Here is a 16,478-nt window from a genome sequence, read left to right on the forward strand (position 1 = left end):
GGCTGCGCTCGCACCGCACCAGCCCTGGCACCGGCGGCAGGCTGGGAGACACCGGCACTCCTCCTCCTCCCGCTGCCCTTCCACGCTCCCTCCATCTTAGGAGCCTCCCTCGCTCCCTCCCCGCCCGCACCCCCCCCCCCGTACCTGGCGGGGCGGCGCGGGCTCGCCGCCCCCTCCCCGTTCGCTCCCTCCATCTTAGGCGCCCCTCGCCGCCTCCCCCCCGCCGCGGCCGAGCACACGCCGGCGGCCGCCAGCCAGGGCCTACCCGCCGCCATCCCCTCGGCCGGGGCCGGGGCAGCGGCCGGGGCGGCCCCGCCGCGCTCCCTCCATCTTACCGCCTCTCCCCGCCCGCCCCCGCGCCCCCGCTCACCTGGTCGGGCTCTTCTTGTCGCCCATGACCATGGATCGGGGCCGCCCCTGCCCTGCGCACAAAGAAAGAGGCGAGGGGAGGGAGGAGCGGGGGGGGGGGGACGGGGCTGCCTCCGTCCAGCAGGCTCCGGCTGCTGCGCACCCCGCGCCGCCGCTCCTGCCGCTGCCAGGCTCCGCTCCGGACTAGCAGCGCAGCGCAGCCCGGTGCCCTCCCTCCTCCTCCTCCTCCTCCCTCTCTCCCTCCCCGCGCCGCGCCGCTCCGGCGGGCGGAGCTGCCGCCGCGCCGCGGCCAATGGGGGCGGCCCCGCCGCCGGCCCTGCCGGGGAGGGAGCCGGGAGCGCCCCCCGCGCCGCCCCCGGCGGGTCCCACCCCCGCCCCGGCCCAGAGCCCCCCGGGCCGCTGCCCCCCCCCTCGCTCTGGGACCCCGCCGCGACGGGAGCGCTCCGGCTCCGCGCAGCCCGCGGTGGCCCCTTCTTTTCCTTCCCTTCCCCCTCGCGGGACTCGCCGTCCGCCCGTCCCCGGGGGAGCGGGGCTGAGCCCCCGCCGCGGGGCGGCTGCGGGCGGGACCCGTCCTGCCTGAAGGGCGGCGGGTCCCGGCGGGGGACGGCTCCGTGAGGGGAAGGGCGGCCAGACCCGGCTCGCCCGCCCGGTGCCTGCACTGGGAGTATCGGAGGGGCCGGGCAGCAGGAGCCAACTCCTGCTCCGTGCCCTGACCTCGGGGCCGGGCCCCCGCTGCCCTCACGGGTGCCTCGGCCGCCACCTTCACGAGTTTCCTTCCCGCCCGGGGTCAGGTCACTGGCCCGCAGCGCTGCCGTGGTGCTGCTCCCAGAAACGTTCCCGCAAATCCCTCAGTGACCTGTCGACTCCACCAAGCACGAGCTGTGGTTCTGCAAAACTCCTAAGGTGGTGAAAAGTGGCATTTCCCAAAAGGTGGCATTTCCCAAAAGCAGCAGTTCTGCCCCGAGGTTCCCCGCTGGGGCCTGTGGAAGCGCTGGGATGGCAGGCTGGACATGCCAAGGATGAGCTGTCACCGTCATTGCTGACCCCCTTTCACTCAGGGACAGTTCCTCAGCATTGGTGGATGGAGGATTTGGGGACCACCAACAGCCTGAGAGAGGACAGGGCAAGGAGCGATGGGTAAAGACAAAAGTTGGTTCGGCCACACGCCTTGCAGGGCAGACGTTTTTTCACCATGCTTTCTCAGTTTCTCAGTGGCAACTAAGCCAAGCTAACAGCTCCCACCAGTGAGGAGCAAAACCCATCCACAGGCAAGGCACAGCCCAGACAGGGCTGTACCTGAGAGCGTGGTGAGCGGGGCTGCAGGGTGTGTGTGGAGACAGTCTGAGCAGAGCTGACCTATGGCTGAATACAAAGGAAAAAATAAAGCAAATTGTTACTAAAAAGCAAACCAACATAAGCGGCTTAAGGCGCAGGATAGGCACTTACCATGGTAGGAGGCAACACAACGATGGTTTGTGCATTGCAGCTTTAGTAATCTGGACTCGTGCACGAGCCACAGAGGGTTTTTCCCATCCACCGATGCCCATTTTAACGGTGAAACCATGCTGACAGACTCACCTCCCATATTTAATAGCTGCATGTAATCCACTTACTCTATCCAGCCCCCTCATCCCCACACAGGTAGTTTAACCCATGCTGGCACCTCCACCAACTACTTTAATTTCCAAACAGACTTCCAATGACTTTTTTCTAAGCCACACAAGTTCCTTGAACAATAAAGCAAGACGCAGACACACTCCAAGGGCAGAGTTAAGGTTGCACAATTATCACATGTAGGAAGTGTCATTTTCCCATTGCATCTGCTGTTTTCCAAACATTTTTTGCTCTTTTAGATTATAGCAGTAACGTTTGCTTTGGGAATCTGTGTGGGAACAGGAGCTCAGCAGTGCTTGTGGGGTCTGGTAAGCACAGAGACCTGGTGTGCAGTTGCTGCCAGAACTTCATGGCAATGGTGCTTAAGGGGACAAGAATACACTGTGTTTGGGGACAAGATCAGTGGAGAAGAACCTGAGAAGAAGAAGAGAAAGGCAGAAAGCACTGAAATTTTGACTCAGGAGATGCTCCTGGTCCATCTCCTGTTTTCTGCCACAGGTGCTTCTCTTACCTCCACATTGTTGTGTTAAGCAGAGCAACAACCACCACAGGCACAGAGTAAAATATTGTGGAAACACCAAGGAGCTGTGGCCCATTTTTAGAAAGCAATTTATCTCCTCAAAAAAGTTTCAGCGTTGCTGTTTTCATAGCAAAAGTTGTTTTCTTTCCAAAAACCTACTATATCCTTCATTATCAACTTCCACTGGAAACCTTCCTTCCTCAGCAAATGACGCTTTCAAAGTCACATGTTAAAAACTTGGCAACCCAAGCAGAGCGTGATTTCATTCAATACGTACATCCATTGGGAGGTGAGCATTCCCAGTATAATAAACACCCTTGGAGCCACAGTTTGGTGTCTCTTTCTTCATGGAGGGCTCCTGCAGGAGTATTGTGGCCATTGGTGGGCTGATCCAGTCAAAGGTTTTGGGATGCTGCAGCACTTCCCTGCTGACCCCTCCAGACACCAACACACCAAGGCAGAAACCACTGGCAGCAGTCAGGGCTAAAAAGACAGTCAAACTAAATGACAAGTGCCTGGCTGGGGTATTTCTTTCACACAGTGAGTTATCCTGCTGCCCTCAAAATTCACAGGCAGCACATCCCACTGAGCATTTGGGGATTTTTAATGGAGTTTGGGCTCTCATGTCCTCACAAGGCAGCCTTGAGCAAGTTATTTAGCACTTCTCCTTAACTCCAGCAAGCTGGACTGAAAAAGAGTAAATTTCTAAATTTCTAGGCTCACACAGGAATCTACGGCACAAGCTTTCAAACCAAACTTATTCCAGCTAAATATTTTGAACTCCACAGTGATGTTCAGCTGGTGGTAAATCCACCTGAAGGAATTCCTACCCTTGCATCCAGAAGATGCCACTTTCTCATTTATGCCAAATGTGTGCTTATTTGAGAACACTCTCAAGAGGATCCTGTTAACCCACTTCTTTCCACCTCTCCCCTTCCCTCACCATGTGTATTTTTAATGACAAAAACCTTGTAAAGAGACACTGGTTGCAGATGCTTCCAGTGCATGACAGGTAGGGCAGGCAGGCTCAGGGGGCTGGGAGATAGGGCACAAACCTCTTGGACAAATCTGGGTGACACAGCCTGTGCTGGGAGCTCTGGAGCTCTGGAGCAAATGACTTCAGTACACCCTTTTCATGTCAGCTATGGAGATACTGGGATGAGATAGATGGAGCATCATTACCCTTCCGCACCAGCTCAACATCCCCCTCACCCCAACAGCATCACAGCTATTTCTGCTTCCCTGTTTCAGCCCTGAAAACAGACAACAGTCCAAACTGACAGTCCATCAGTCCGTAACATCCACAGAGCAGCTGGCCAGGGATGCTCGGAGATGCACTCCTGAGCTTAGCACCCTATTAGGAGCCTCTTCAGCGCGGTGAGACCTCCAAAACCTGGAGTGCCAAGAGTGCAGGGGTAATTCCCCACACCTGGACCACCGACATAAAAGGATTTTAAAATAAACTGGGGTGCTACACCCAGCCAAAGTCAGTATTTGTGCATAGGGTTCAATGCCAAATGTAAATATTAACTTGAGCTTCTCAGCCCCCTTGGTCACTGTGGTAAACACACATTTTTGTAATTTTGCATCAGATGTGCGTAACTTCTCAGAAGTGACTGCTGCCCTGAACAGCCCAAAGTCTAACCACTAGGAAATTACTTTTCTGTGGATTTAGTAGGGAATTTCTTACATAGGAGTTGGAATCAGGCTCAGGACACAGATCCCTCTATTAGTTTAGCTGGAGCTAAAAGGATCAGAAGTGATGCTGCTGCTCTGTGGGTCAGGGAAGTTGAGTATCCATCACACAATTAGCACCTTTTAGTAGAAGTGGGTAGAAAGGGAAATTAGCAATTGAGGGTAGAAATGGTGAACCAGCTACACAGGAGCACCTTAATAGCCAGCATTCATTCTGCCCATGTCCTCCTGAAGAGGATTAAATGTGTTTAGCCTCCCCAGGTTTCCAGGATGAGGAGAAGCTACCCAGGGGTGGAAGAAAAAGAGGCTGTGTGAAAGCTGTCAGACTTCACACAAAGCAGCATAATGTTTGCCATACATACGAGCATCCTTGGCAAGGAAGGCAGGAGCCTGTGCTCAGAAGCCTGGAAGTCTTCACCACAAAATAAAACACCAAACCAGAAAGCCCAGGGGCACTGGTGGCCAACAAACTGCACCCTCTCTTGCTTTCAAAGCACAGCGTTAACTGCCGTCGGCTTCGGATGCCAATGTCAGGGAGAAGTCAAGAGGAAACTACTCTTGGAAGTCTCACTTAGCACTTGACAACATCTTTGAATATGTGGCCCAGGCTGAGTTCATAAGCTTTTGGGGAAAAGCGTTGTGCTAGGGATTGTGTAAACACAGAGCTGGCTGATGGATGGCCCTGGTGCACCACGGAGATTTATGCACGCTCCAGAAAAACGTCCTGAATTAACAAGCATCTTGGACTAATACAGGGACACTCAGAGACTTCACTGATAATTGTGGGAGAGAAACAAATGATAAGGAAAAGTTATCACACAGTGTTCCATTTTCCAGACTTCAGTAAAGAGTTGGATGCAGGGTCAGATGGGATATTTTTAGCTGTGCTGGGAGCACAAGCGTAGCAAAGTGGGCAAGGGATTGAGCAAGGAGGAGCTGGAGAGAAGATCATTGGTAGAGGCCCTCATAAAACCACCTTGGGATGAGCATTACTTGATATTTTCTTTAGTGACCCCATTAGGAAAAGGAAGGATTGTGCTTATAACCTGAAAATGAGAAGCACAGTGGAAGAAGAGAATAACTTTGAGAGAGCAAAATGGAAATGGGATGAAATACGGTGTTACCGACTTTGACAGCTGGGTGCTTGTAATCAAACCTTCTCACTTCAAGCAGAAGCTCATTGGTGTGGCACCCAGGAGGGACAAGAGCTCTCTCAGAGGTGTTTTTGTGCCACTGGTGTGACTTACCTCCTGAAAAGGCCAATGTCAAGCAGGGGTTATCAGAAGTACCAATGAATAGAGACAGGGAAGCATTTAATGCCACTGAACAGTGCACAGGCAAGACCTTGTTGGAATTCTCCAGACAGTTCTCCAGATGAAAAAAAAATGCATTCAAGCGTGGAGAAGAGTTTCTAGGATGGTAAGAGGGACAAAAAGCCTATTTTATGAGAGGAATCTCTACAAACTCAACTTGCTCAGCCTAAGGAAACAGAGGCTGAGAGGAGATATGACCACTCTAAAATACACTGGGGAAGGAGGCAGCGCATTGCAGCAACAAAAGAGCCAGCAGACAAGAATGAAGAGCACAACTGATCCATGCTGGACATGTGGGCTGGAAACTAGACATCTGTTTCTAACCTTCAGAGGAACAAGGAACAGAAACAGCTTTGCAGTGGGAGGAGCAAAGGCACTCAATGTAAAGATGGACTTTGATCACTTACAGAAGGAGTCAGCGGAGCAGCTCACATAGTCCCTCCTGCCCCTGTGATCCCACTGAGGTCAGATCCCACTGCTGTCACCAGAGTCCTGATTTTCCTTCCTCACCCACCCACACCAAATAATCTCATCTGACTCATTCCCAGCCAACAGATTTCAGTAGATGTTCTCTCAAGGGAAGGGGAGAGGTACAGAGAGAAGAAAACTCTTCATCCAGCTCTTGTGCCTAGAAATGGATTTCTCAAACACCCAGGGATTTCCGATTTGCTTCTAAATTTGGTATGTGGTTTTTTTTCCTCCCAGAAAACTTAAAACTTCCTGTATTCAGCAAAATAAGGGTATTTTTAAAGTTTTCCTTTTTTTTTTTCCTTTTAATCTATTTTTAGATAGTGTTTCATGGTTTCTTTGGAAAAAAGTTTTAGAACTGAATTAGCAAGTGATCAAATGCCGACTATCAGGAACTTCAAACAGCGAGCCAAAACCTTTCTATCAGAAACAGCCCGCCGAAGAGCAACGTAGGAGAAAAAGGATCTGAAAGATGAGGAGCAATATGCAAGCAACAGCCAGTGCCAAGAATCTCCAGGGTCTGTAAACCCTTAAAATGCCAGACAGACTGGAGTAAAAAACAGCCTGAAAGGTAGAGAGGCATAAAACACTCAGCGTGCAACAGCGTTGAATGTAAAACTGGCTGAGTAGAAAAGAAAGCCAACAAAAACTAGAGGCTGTAGCTAAGCATCCTGCACGCTGTACTCTGCAGATAGCAAAGGCTGCACGATTTAAATCTGTAATCCCTTCCCAAGCAAAGAGGCTTTTGCAACAGCGCAATCTGGATGTCACCAGCATATGAATAGGCATCTTGGGACTGCTCTGGAGAGCAGAGGTCAAAGTTTAGTGATGTATGTACTTGTCTCCCTAATGGGTCTTATTGATTATTATCCATAGAAACAAGCACTGTCTCCAAATCTGCCTCCCCCTTTGGGCTAGATGCTGGCAACCAGGAAAAAGCACCTTGATCTTCTAGGTCCATGCTGTTTGTAGAGTGTTGAAGCCTGCGATGAGGAAAGACACAAAGCTGCTGAACAGACCAGTGAAACACAGCAAGTGGAAGATGGTCAATAGATCTGTGTAACATCTGCATAGCAATGATGCATGGGAGCACAGTGTCAAAAAATAACACCTAATAAAATATTTAGAAAAAAAGTAGGGTGACATGAACGGGGGGGAGGAGAAAATCAACATTGCAATTCAATCACCTAAGTGAATTATGTGTTGTGGAAGGGGCTAAAAAGCCCCAGCACAGATAAAGCCAAATCCACACTTGTCCAACCACAGGTATTCCAGACAGGTATCTTAAATATTACAGTGAAATTGTTCTATCTGTGATACAAAATGGTGGTAACCAGCTGGCATCTTCACAGCACAAACACAATTTTGTTGTGGCGACTTCAACAGCAGAGGAAAATATTTAAAAAAGCACCGGAAGCACAGGACCAAAAGTACCAATGCTGGTTTGCCCTATCACAGTGAGCACTGCTGTGGCAGCCAGCCAGCACGGTGGTGTGAGCAAAGCCAGCTCAGGTAGGGCACTGGGAACACCCTTGGGTGGAGACTAAGCTGATAAATAAGCAAGGGTAAGAGTGATTATCAGATCTCCTCAAACTTCCCGAGTTTGCAAGGTAGAGCCAGAGAAAGCAGGCTCACTCGAGACTTTGGTACTCCCACTTCTGCCTGCTTCTTGAAACTGGGGAAAAAAACCCAACCCTCAGCCCTGTCTACAATATTTCATAATCTCAGAAGACATCCCTTTTGGGTTTAGGTCTAGAAACAGGCTCAGGCAGCAGGGAGGTCCTGTCTCTCTCTGGAGATGTGTGTCCACCTCTGTATGTAGACACAAGGCCACTAAGGCTGGTCCCACTGACGAGCTGCCTGAGGTCTGTCTGCCTGCTCTGCCCATCCTCATCCTCACCCACCCCACAGTTTGCAGGCTGAAAAGGGGCAGAGGAGGTTGGCAGCAACACTGGGCTCCCCTGGGCAGCAACAGCCCCTTCCCCCTGGTGCCAAATGCCATTTTCTGGGCTGTTCCTCGCACACCCACCCTGGCACATGGAAATATGGCATGTGGAAGAGCCTCCCCACAAGAGCTCTGTGCACACACTCCTTCAGCCTCGTAGAGGGTTCTCCCTGCAGGGCAGGGATGAAGAAAGCCTTGCTGTCCAATAGAGGACCGTGTAGGTGACTCCTGCTCCTGGCTCTGTGGGATGTGCAGCTTGCTTGCACAGGTTATATAAACCTAGTTATCTACCTGCATGTCCTCACGTTAAAAAAAATGGCTCTGCACACCTGAAGAAGAGGAAAAGCTTGTGAGTATAAAGCACTGACTGCGTCATTGATATTGAGGCCACAGCACAAACCAGATCAGCACTGACTGCGTTTACTCCAGTGGAACTGTAACAACATGATCCCAGCCCCTGCCAGGAATGTTGTTGTTCAATACACATCTAAGTCACAGAGCAGCAACAAGCCTGCTGCACACTCAATTTTCTTCCAGGTACAGCAAATCTGGCTCGCTCTGGGGGACGTGAAGGGACCAGCTCCAGGCAGTCAGAGATGCTGTGCTCTGTGCAGCTGGCGTTAGGATCACTGGCATCTGGTGGGAGTGCAGCTACTCAAGACTCACCAAAACAACAACAACAACAACAACAGAAAAGCCTCTTTTCTCGTAGAGCACAGCCGAATTCCCTTCCTCTCATTCCCTTAACAGATGTCAGAAAAAAGCATGAATGGCTGCAGCTCTGTGCTCGACTCGCAGCTTTCACACTTGCTGCAGAGCTGGCCTTCTGCTTCTGAACCCAGTTCTGGAAGGTGTTGCTTTTTCAAAAGAAAAATTGAGAGAAAGGAAAAAAAAAACACCTTAAACACTTAATAGTAAACTCCTTCAAAAGAAAACTTGCTTCAAGCCAAAAAACATTTGCCAAGTTTCAACTAAATGTGAATTTTCTAACTAAATGACGCTGTAATAAACACCTCAATGTGGGGGTTTCAAAATGAGAATGCCAAGACAACTTTGCTTCAAGCAGTTCAAAAATATATATATATATTATATATAACTCTTTTTTTAAAGAAAAATCAAACTACCCCACAGAGACATTTTATGGTGCTTCAGTTATATATACATATTAAATAAAACAAACAAAAAAACCCTAAGCAAATCAAATACAGAGAAAGCAAAATGAAAAGCCATAGATTCACGTGTTGCCCATCATTCCAGTCATGCAGGAGGATGTAGGCAGGAGCAGGACTCTCCCCAGAACCAGATCATAGGTCTGGATGCTATTGCAGCAGATTAACCTGGGACCACTACAGGAAGGAAGCATTTCCAGGTGAGAGAAGGGGTCTACATCAGAAATGCTGTTGCAGAACCTACCCGGCCATTTCACCTCATCTGGACTCCAACGAGGGTTCCCAGGGACTCTGAATCCAAGTCCAGTGCCTCCTTCCCTGAGTGCTGCACCAAGTGGTGCCTGCTGTGGCTGTAGGTGTGAGGGGCTCCAGGAAGGCTCTCCAGCAGTGGATAGTGATGGTGTGAGCCACTAAACATTCCTAGGACAGGAAGAGCCTGAATTCCTGACTGCTCAGATGTTGAATGGCTTTTCCTGTGCTTAGGCTGGTGCCCAAGGTGGGATCCTGAGAAAGCAGAGCTCTGGGTGCAAAGCGTGAGCACATCGATCTCTTCTCAGGGCCAAGTCTGGCTGCCTGGTTTGCAGACAGCTGCTGATTTGTTTTGGAATGTACAAAGATGCCCTTAAATCCAATTTAGGCATTAAGGGGAAAATAAACTCATGAGTGCCGTATGGTGGCTCTGCAGCCCCAAAGGCACCTACAGCTCCTGAGGGGACAGAGGTGCTGCCATGACTGGTCCAAAACCAGCGTGGTGGTGCTGCAAACCACAGCATCCCTGCAGAGATGAGCAGTGGGACCCTGCTGCCAGGGGAACCAAAGACCTTAGGCTGGTTTTAATTCTGGCCAGCTCCCTCATGCTGTCACACATAGGACAGATTGGGAAAGCTGCAGCAAGAGAACAACCCGTGTTTCTGCAGGGAAGGACTGCAGCCATGAGTTAGCTGGACTTGTCCAAATAAAGGGGGGAAAAAGCTACTTATGTTGTTTCCCCAACCTCAGAGCAATATGCTTTCCTAGGATCAATTCATAACAGGTTGTTGTGTTCAGAGCTAAAATTAATCTTACATCAGGAGAATGAATTAAAACAATGAAGAGCTTCCTGCATCCATTGCTAAAAAAATTAATCGTCTGAGAGCTTCCTTTTCTACTTTCCAACTGGCCACCTTGCTTTCATTCAAGGAAAGCCTGAGTAAAAAAATGAAAAACTGTTTCCAGGTGGTTTTGGTTAAAGCAAACAAAGAGCTTGAATTGTGTCAGAGCCTGGTTTCAGGCAGAAGGTGCAGGGTTAGCCAGAAAGAGTGAACCACCACTGCTGAGATACAGCCACTGGCCTAATTAGGTGGAATAGCTATTAGTGATTCCACCTAATTAGATAATTAGATTAATTATCTAATTAACTGAGATTGTTGTTAGACAAAGGCAGGTAGAGCTTCAGAGGTGATAAGGAAGACATCAGGGCAAGGTTACTCTGATTTATATTGATTTTTTTTAACAGTTCAAGAACTCCCCTGGTTCCCACATTTATTTACCCAAGTCTCGCTCCTCTGGGGTTGTTTTAAAGTGATTAAAGCAGGGAAGGGGGGGGCTGTTCTTTTAAAAACAGAGAGGGGGAAAAAAAAAAGGAAATTTCACTGCAGGGATTCAGTGGAGGGGAGAAACCAGACCGGGCAGGGGAATGTGTCATGGATGAGAACTGCCTCTGCCCCCCCTCCACTTCTCGTGCTTGGATTTTGCAGCGCATCCTCCCCGCAGACCTCTTTGGCTACGCAGCGTGTTTGTCTTTGGGGAGAGAGACAACATGTGAGCTAATGATGCACCAACACCGAGCGGGAGCTGTGGTGCTGGCAGATTTTTCTCCATCGCTTGCTCTTTGCTGGCAGTGCTGGTGGGAACCACAAGCCAATTAAGGAGGCCTCGTTGCGGTAGACGTGGCGTAAAAGTAGCATTAGAGCATCCTGCCCCAGAGACCCGTCAGCCCTGAATACCCGAGGGCGAGCGTGAGGCAGGTTTGCAAGTTTAATAAGCCAAGTCCTCCTCGCTCAGGCGTGAAGATAATATTATGCCAGGCAGGCCCCGGGTGGAGGAGGCAGAGCTGGAGCCTGTGGCTTCCACGATTCCAGCCACCTGCTTTGAATTGCACCGCGACGGAGTCAGGCCCACAGCTGAGCCCAAGTTTTAGGAGGCACAGGAGGGCACGCAACCCAGTCGACCCTGTCCTTCCCGTCCTACAGCTATTGTTAGATGCATCAAGGAATTTGACCCACTTTGGGAGTTTCTGGTGGTTTTTCACATTCCATTTGTCCTTTCTGACTAACATTTTGCACTCGTGTGTCACAGCCCTGGCTCTGCTCCCTGTGGTGGATGCTCAGATTGCTGGAAAAAGATCCAGCTGCTATATCCCACTGTGTTTAGAGTTTCTGAGCTCTGAGTGGATCCAAGACACCACCCACACTGGGTTTTGAGGCATCCTCTCCACATGCCAGCTCCACCTAGCATCCTCCTTTCTCACCAAGCTTACGTCCTCCAGCTGGCTATTTGAATTCAGACCTTAAAGACTTTGCATACTTCCTCACACCAAAAAACACAAGCTTTGCAGACTAGGACAGAATTTTTGCAGAGGCCAATAACAAGTGCAGCCCCAGGTGGGCTTTTCTCTGAGTTTTGGAGCTTGGCTGGTCTCTGCTCACACTGCAGAGCACAACAGCATTTAGTGATCTGGTGAGTAGTGTGTCCTCAGCACAGGGCCAGCTCTTGGGCTCACCTCCCTGTAGGAATCCTCACAAATCAGCCAGATGGCAGAAGGAAATGGTTTACACACCTTGTCAAGAGCTCAGAGGTGACTAACGGTTTATCTTCTCTAGCTTTGGTTGATCCCACAGCTAAACCAGCCCCTTCCCACTATAAATGCCTCACCATCTCTTCCTCTGTCTTCTGCACACCCCTGAGGTTTCTCTTTCATACACCCTCAAATCGCTTGACTTCTTCATTCAGCCTTAATACCTGTGTATAATAATAGCTTAATAACTTTATAATAGCTTCAGCCTGTCTCCTGAGAGGTACAGAAATAAACCTGTCTTCCCTAGTTGCACAGACTACGTTAACAGATCCATTACTGGTCACATCACAATCATCAGAATTCTCAGCTCCCATTGCCTCTGCTCCAGTGTGTGTCCCTTGGCATCCTTTTCAGCAAGATGCTCCACCCAGGCCACAGCAGCATCCCATGGAAGAGCTGCAGAGTATAAATGCCATGCCAATGCCTCGGGTACTGCATGAGGCTGGGCAGCCTGTGCCCTGCCAGGTGTGGAGTGTTGGGCTCCCACTCTCCCTTCCTGCACCCTGCAAGCCCCAGAGGCCACGGCCACTGTCTCGGGCAGAACTTGCTCTTTCCTAACAAAACACTCAGGTCTCCACGGGAGCTAAAGGGTTGCAAGTACAGACCAGCCACTCGCTGGGAGCCGCCGGCCATCTGGTAAGAGTATTGGAGCAAGCTACTTCCAAAGCCAGCAGACACTTCTTTTGCAGAGTTTTTCCACTGTAGAGAATATCACAAAAATTTCTATTTTGTTGCGTCACAATCCTGGTAGCTAAGAGAGATTTTTATCATTTTCAACAAACTCTGAAACCCATCCCAGGCCTTTGGGAAGGAGCTCTCTTCAACCAGCTGTGGGATGTGATGCCCAGGGAAAAGACTGGTCCCCAGGAGCTCCCCAGGAGGGTCACATTGCCTCTCCCCAATGGTTGTGGACTCCTTGGAAATCTGTCACCAGTGCACCAAGGCTGTCCCCCATTAGCCAGCAGGATGGAGGGAGACCACAGGCCAAAAGGAGTGAACTTAAAATTAAGTTACTCCCAGCAGCAGATTTTCAATTTCTATCACAAAATCTGGCTGTTCTTCTACTGTTTTCATCCAGTTCAATAAGTGTGCAGGAACTGGGCTGCAAGAAATCAGGCAACAACTTAAAGCTGCAGGCTGATCATCCAACAGAATCCATTGGTATTAATGTGCTGATCACATTTGGTGCCAAAGGGCCCAGGTGGGCAGTTATTTCATTTTTGGGGGCTTGGAAATTGAGCAGCACATCTCACTTGCATCCCCAGAGTTCAAAGCCCAGAGGACAGTAACTCAGGGAACGGTGCACAGGCAGTGCATTGACACTCCTCAGCATAAATATCAATTTTCACACTGTGGTCAGGTTCTGTAAGTGTGGGGAATTGGTGTGGCAACGGGATTTTAACGAGGTCTGGTTGCGATTAATCCCTTTCTAGGCAGTTCCTCTAAATGACTTGATTCCTTGCGATCGCTCAGGAATTACAAGACTGAAGTGAACTGCAAGAGACCACAGTGAACATGTGCATGAAACTATCTGAGGCTGCAAAACAAAGGCACTTGCTGGAAATTATTAAAACAGCACAAAAACATGGAACTCGCCCAAAATGGAAGGTACATTGGAAGGGGTAAGAAATATCATATTGCAATTAATGCTGTATAGGACATGACAGCGAGACAGAGCCTACCTATGAAAGAACATTCCAATACCAGAGCAAACCCTGTGGCCAAGCCTGGACACTGTGCTGGGGGACATCCATCCCAGGTGACAGGATGCAGCAGCAGCCCCGACAGGGCGAGATAAAGCAGTAGCCTGCAAATAAACTGAAATCAGTCACTCAAGTTCCTGCTCTTACACCATCCATCCCCTTGCTCTTACCCCTGCAGCAGAGAAGATTCCCTGCCCAGAAGGCAGCCTGGCTGCTGCCAGAGTATACTGGGAAAAGGGAGAGAGAGCTTGCTTTGCAGGGGAAGCAAACGCCTTCCTCCAGCCGATCTCCATCGCTCTTTATCTGCCCACAGCTGCTCACAATCTGGCCCCGCAGATAAGGAAGGCAGCGCTCCCCATCCTTCCCTTTCCTCCAGCTGGCGAGGTCTGGCAGCTCCACATTTTCTGGAGCTGGGAAAGGCAGCGCCACGTGGCAGACAAGCCCATGGCCAAGTCCCATGGCTTTGGCTGGAAGGTGCCACAGTGTGGCAGCTGTCCATGGGGATGGCAGGCATGGCAGAGCAGGCACATCTGCTCCAACCCACAGCCCTGCCTGTGCTTTGGGAGGGTGGCGAAGGCAGGGGCTGGTCTGGATCCCTTCCAGATCCATCCCTCCTCTCCATCCTTTTTGCCATCCCCCTCCCCAGCTGTAGCAGTAACTCAGTACCCTCCTTTTTTCCAGCTCAGCAATATGGCTCTGTCAAGTGCATCCACTGTGAAAGGGCCAAATTCATCCCAGGTGCCCACACAGAGGCTTAACTGGAGGGACACTTGGGATGGATTTAGCCCATTACACAGCGTGTTAATCATATTACTGCAGAAATCTGCACAGTTCCCAAAGCACAAGCCGACGAATCCTCCTGGAGCCCGACAGGCCTCGGAGCCTCATTCCAGCATGCCAGAGGTTCTTTTATTCATTAATCATATTTGCTTAATAACCTTGTATCTCTCCAGTGGAGGGAACTGCCAGGCACACATAAGGTAATTGTGGGATGGCTCTCTTGGAGAGCTGGAAGTACTGGCATTTTCAGCCGGTGTGTGTGTGGCACAGCTCCGGGGTAATTCCCCTCCTCATCCTCAACCACAAGGGCACAGGGAGGGATGCGAAACCCTGCGGATGCTCCATATCCTTCTGTCAGTGCTTCTCCCTCAATCTGGCAGCAAAGTTTATGACAGTGAATTTATAATATTCTGGGTCTGAGCTGCCTCCTGATTGACAAGCCCCTGCGCAGCAGCAGCACGTTTAGTGCAGGTAATTACTGAGGGTGTCAGGGAAAAAATTGTGGAGAAGATCCTGTACGCAGCCTGCTAATTGTAACTGTTCCTCTCGCTAAAAGTTTTGATAGGTGTAATCCATCAAATATGCTTTGTGCAACTTCACAGTGGTTGACTAAAGGCCAATTTTATTGCTTTAGAAATCAATGGGAGTAGCACTGCTGGAAGCAGAAGATCCCGTTGGTGTTTCCCATCTCCTGCATCAGCAGCTGGTGTGCAAGAGGAAGGTGCTGATTCCAGAGCCTGCTTCTCTCTGCTGCTCACTCGCCCCGTGAAGTGTCTGTTGCTGTCGTCCCAGGAGCATTTTTTGCTCTTGTAGTCTATTAAAGCCTGAGATTAGCGCTCGTGTTGTTCCAGCATGTGGTCTCACTTTGTAGCTGAGGTTCAGGAACTTCCCTTTGATTAGGCTCACTGAGAATCAAGCTTTTTAAATATCCTGTGATTATATCACCGAAAATCTTTAACTGGCACATTTTCCAAACTCTCTGCTGTTTGTGTAATGTTTATCAATCAGCAGAGGATTTTCCATCACAGTACACCCCCGTTTACACCACAGAGCAAGGCAAAGTGACAGCCCACTACAATCCTCAGTGAGTTTTTTCCCCACTGTTATTTAGAAAAAGGATTCCCAGCTGGCAAATGCTGTGGCCAGAGCATGGAAGAAGTGGTATATTTATTTGACTGATCATTCCTATCCAGTATTGTCCACCTACACCACTACTCTGTTGCACCCCAGCAGATGATGCACCATCTTTCCAAGGGCTGGGGGGCTCGGAGGGGCCGGGCAGAGCCCACAGGGACATGGGGAGCATCTGGGAGCCGCTGGTTCCTCCTCCCAGGCGAGGATCAGTTTCACATCAGCAGCCTCATGGATGCAGTTAAACTGCAGCCTGGGCCAGTTTTAAATCAAGCCCAGATGGGCCCTCTCCTTCTTCCAGGGGGTGGTAAATCCACTTCAAATCCCACCAACCTGGGAGGTGCTGGGTAAGGCCCTCAGACTGGCAAGGGGCAGGTGTTACCTGGCGCTCTGTGTGCTGCCAGCACTGCAGGCTGCCTGTTAATCCTTCACACGATGGACGATGATCTGCACTTATTCCTGGTTTACAGACAGAAAAATGAGAGAGGACAGGCACCCAGGGACACCCGGGCAGCACATGTGAGGGGTGCTGCTTGGGGCACAGCAAAATGCTCCTCCGCTCCTCCTCCTTGGCTCATCCCACCGGAGCAGCACGTCCCGCTCCGACGCAAAGCAGAAGTGACGCTGACGGAGTACGACGGGAATGTCAATGCTCTTCCCATCAACGGCACGGGGGAACCAGGGAAAGCATATGTGTATGGAGCTGTGTCACTCTTCTTTCTGGAATGCAGTACCCGAGTCCCTGTTCGGGAAATAAAAAATCAGGGACTTGCTGGCACATGGTGGGAAACAACTTGGGAAATGCAATTGAAGCGCTTTTTAAAAGCAAAGGGGAAGCCAACACCCTCCCAGGGCAAGGAGGCTAAAAAGTGCCTGGGCTATTTGGGAACAGATACAAATACAGGCAGGCCGGTTCTAGCAGAGTCATGATATTG

General features: G+C 50.3%; 1 protein-coding gene and 1 long non-coding RNA gene across 2 annotated transcripts in view; one reads left to right on the forward strand and one right to left on the reverse strand.

Moving 5' to 3' along the window:
* RYBP (RING1 and YY1 binding protein) overlaps positions 1–594 on the reverse strand; it is a 43,248-nt gene extending 42,654 nt beyond the window's left edge. The window contains exon 1 of the mRNA XM_027700771.1: positions 371–594. Within this exon, the coding sequence (XP_027556572.1) occupies positions 371–402 (32 nt within the window). The 5' untranslated portion in view covers positions 403–594. The remainder of the gene's footprint in view (positions 1–370) is intronic.
* A 374-nt stretch (positions 595–968) lies between these two features.
* Positions 969–13,765, forward strand: LOC113976089. Its single transcript, XR_003536988.1, has 2 exons — positions 969–12,565; positions 13,403–13,765. It is a non-coding gene; the product is annotated as an uncharacterized LOC113976089 (long non-coding RNA).
* Positions 13,766–16,478: the final 2,713 nt, after the last annotated feature.

Source organism: Neopelma chrysocephalum, unplaced genomic scaffold, assembly GCF_003984885.1.
Source record: "Neopelma chrysocephalum unplaced genomic scaffold, ASM398488v2 Primary Assembly neopelma1_147, whole genome shotgun sequence".
NCBI classification, from domain to species: Eukaryota; Metazoa; Chordata; class Aves; order Passeriformes; family Pipridae; genus Neopelma; species Neopelma chrysocephalum.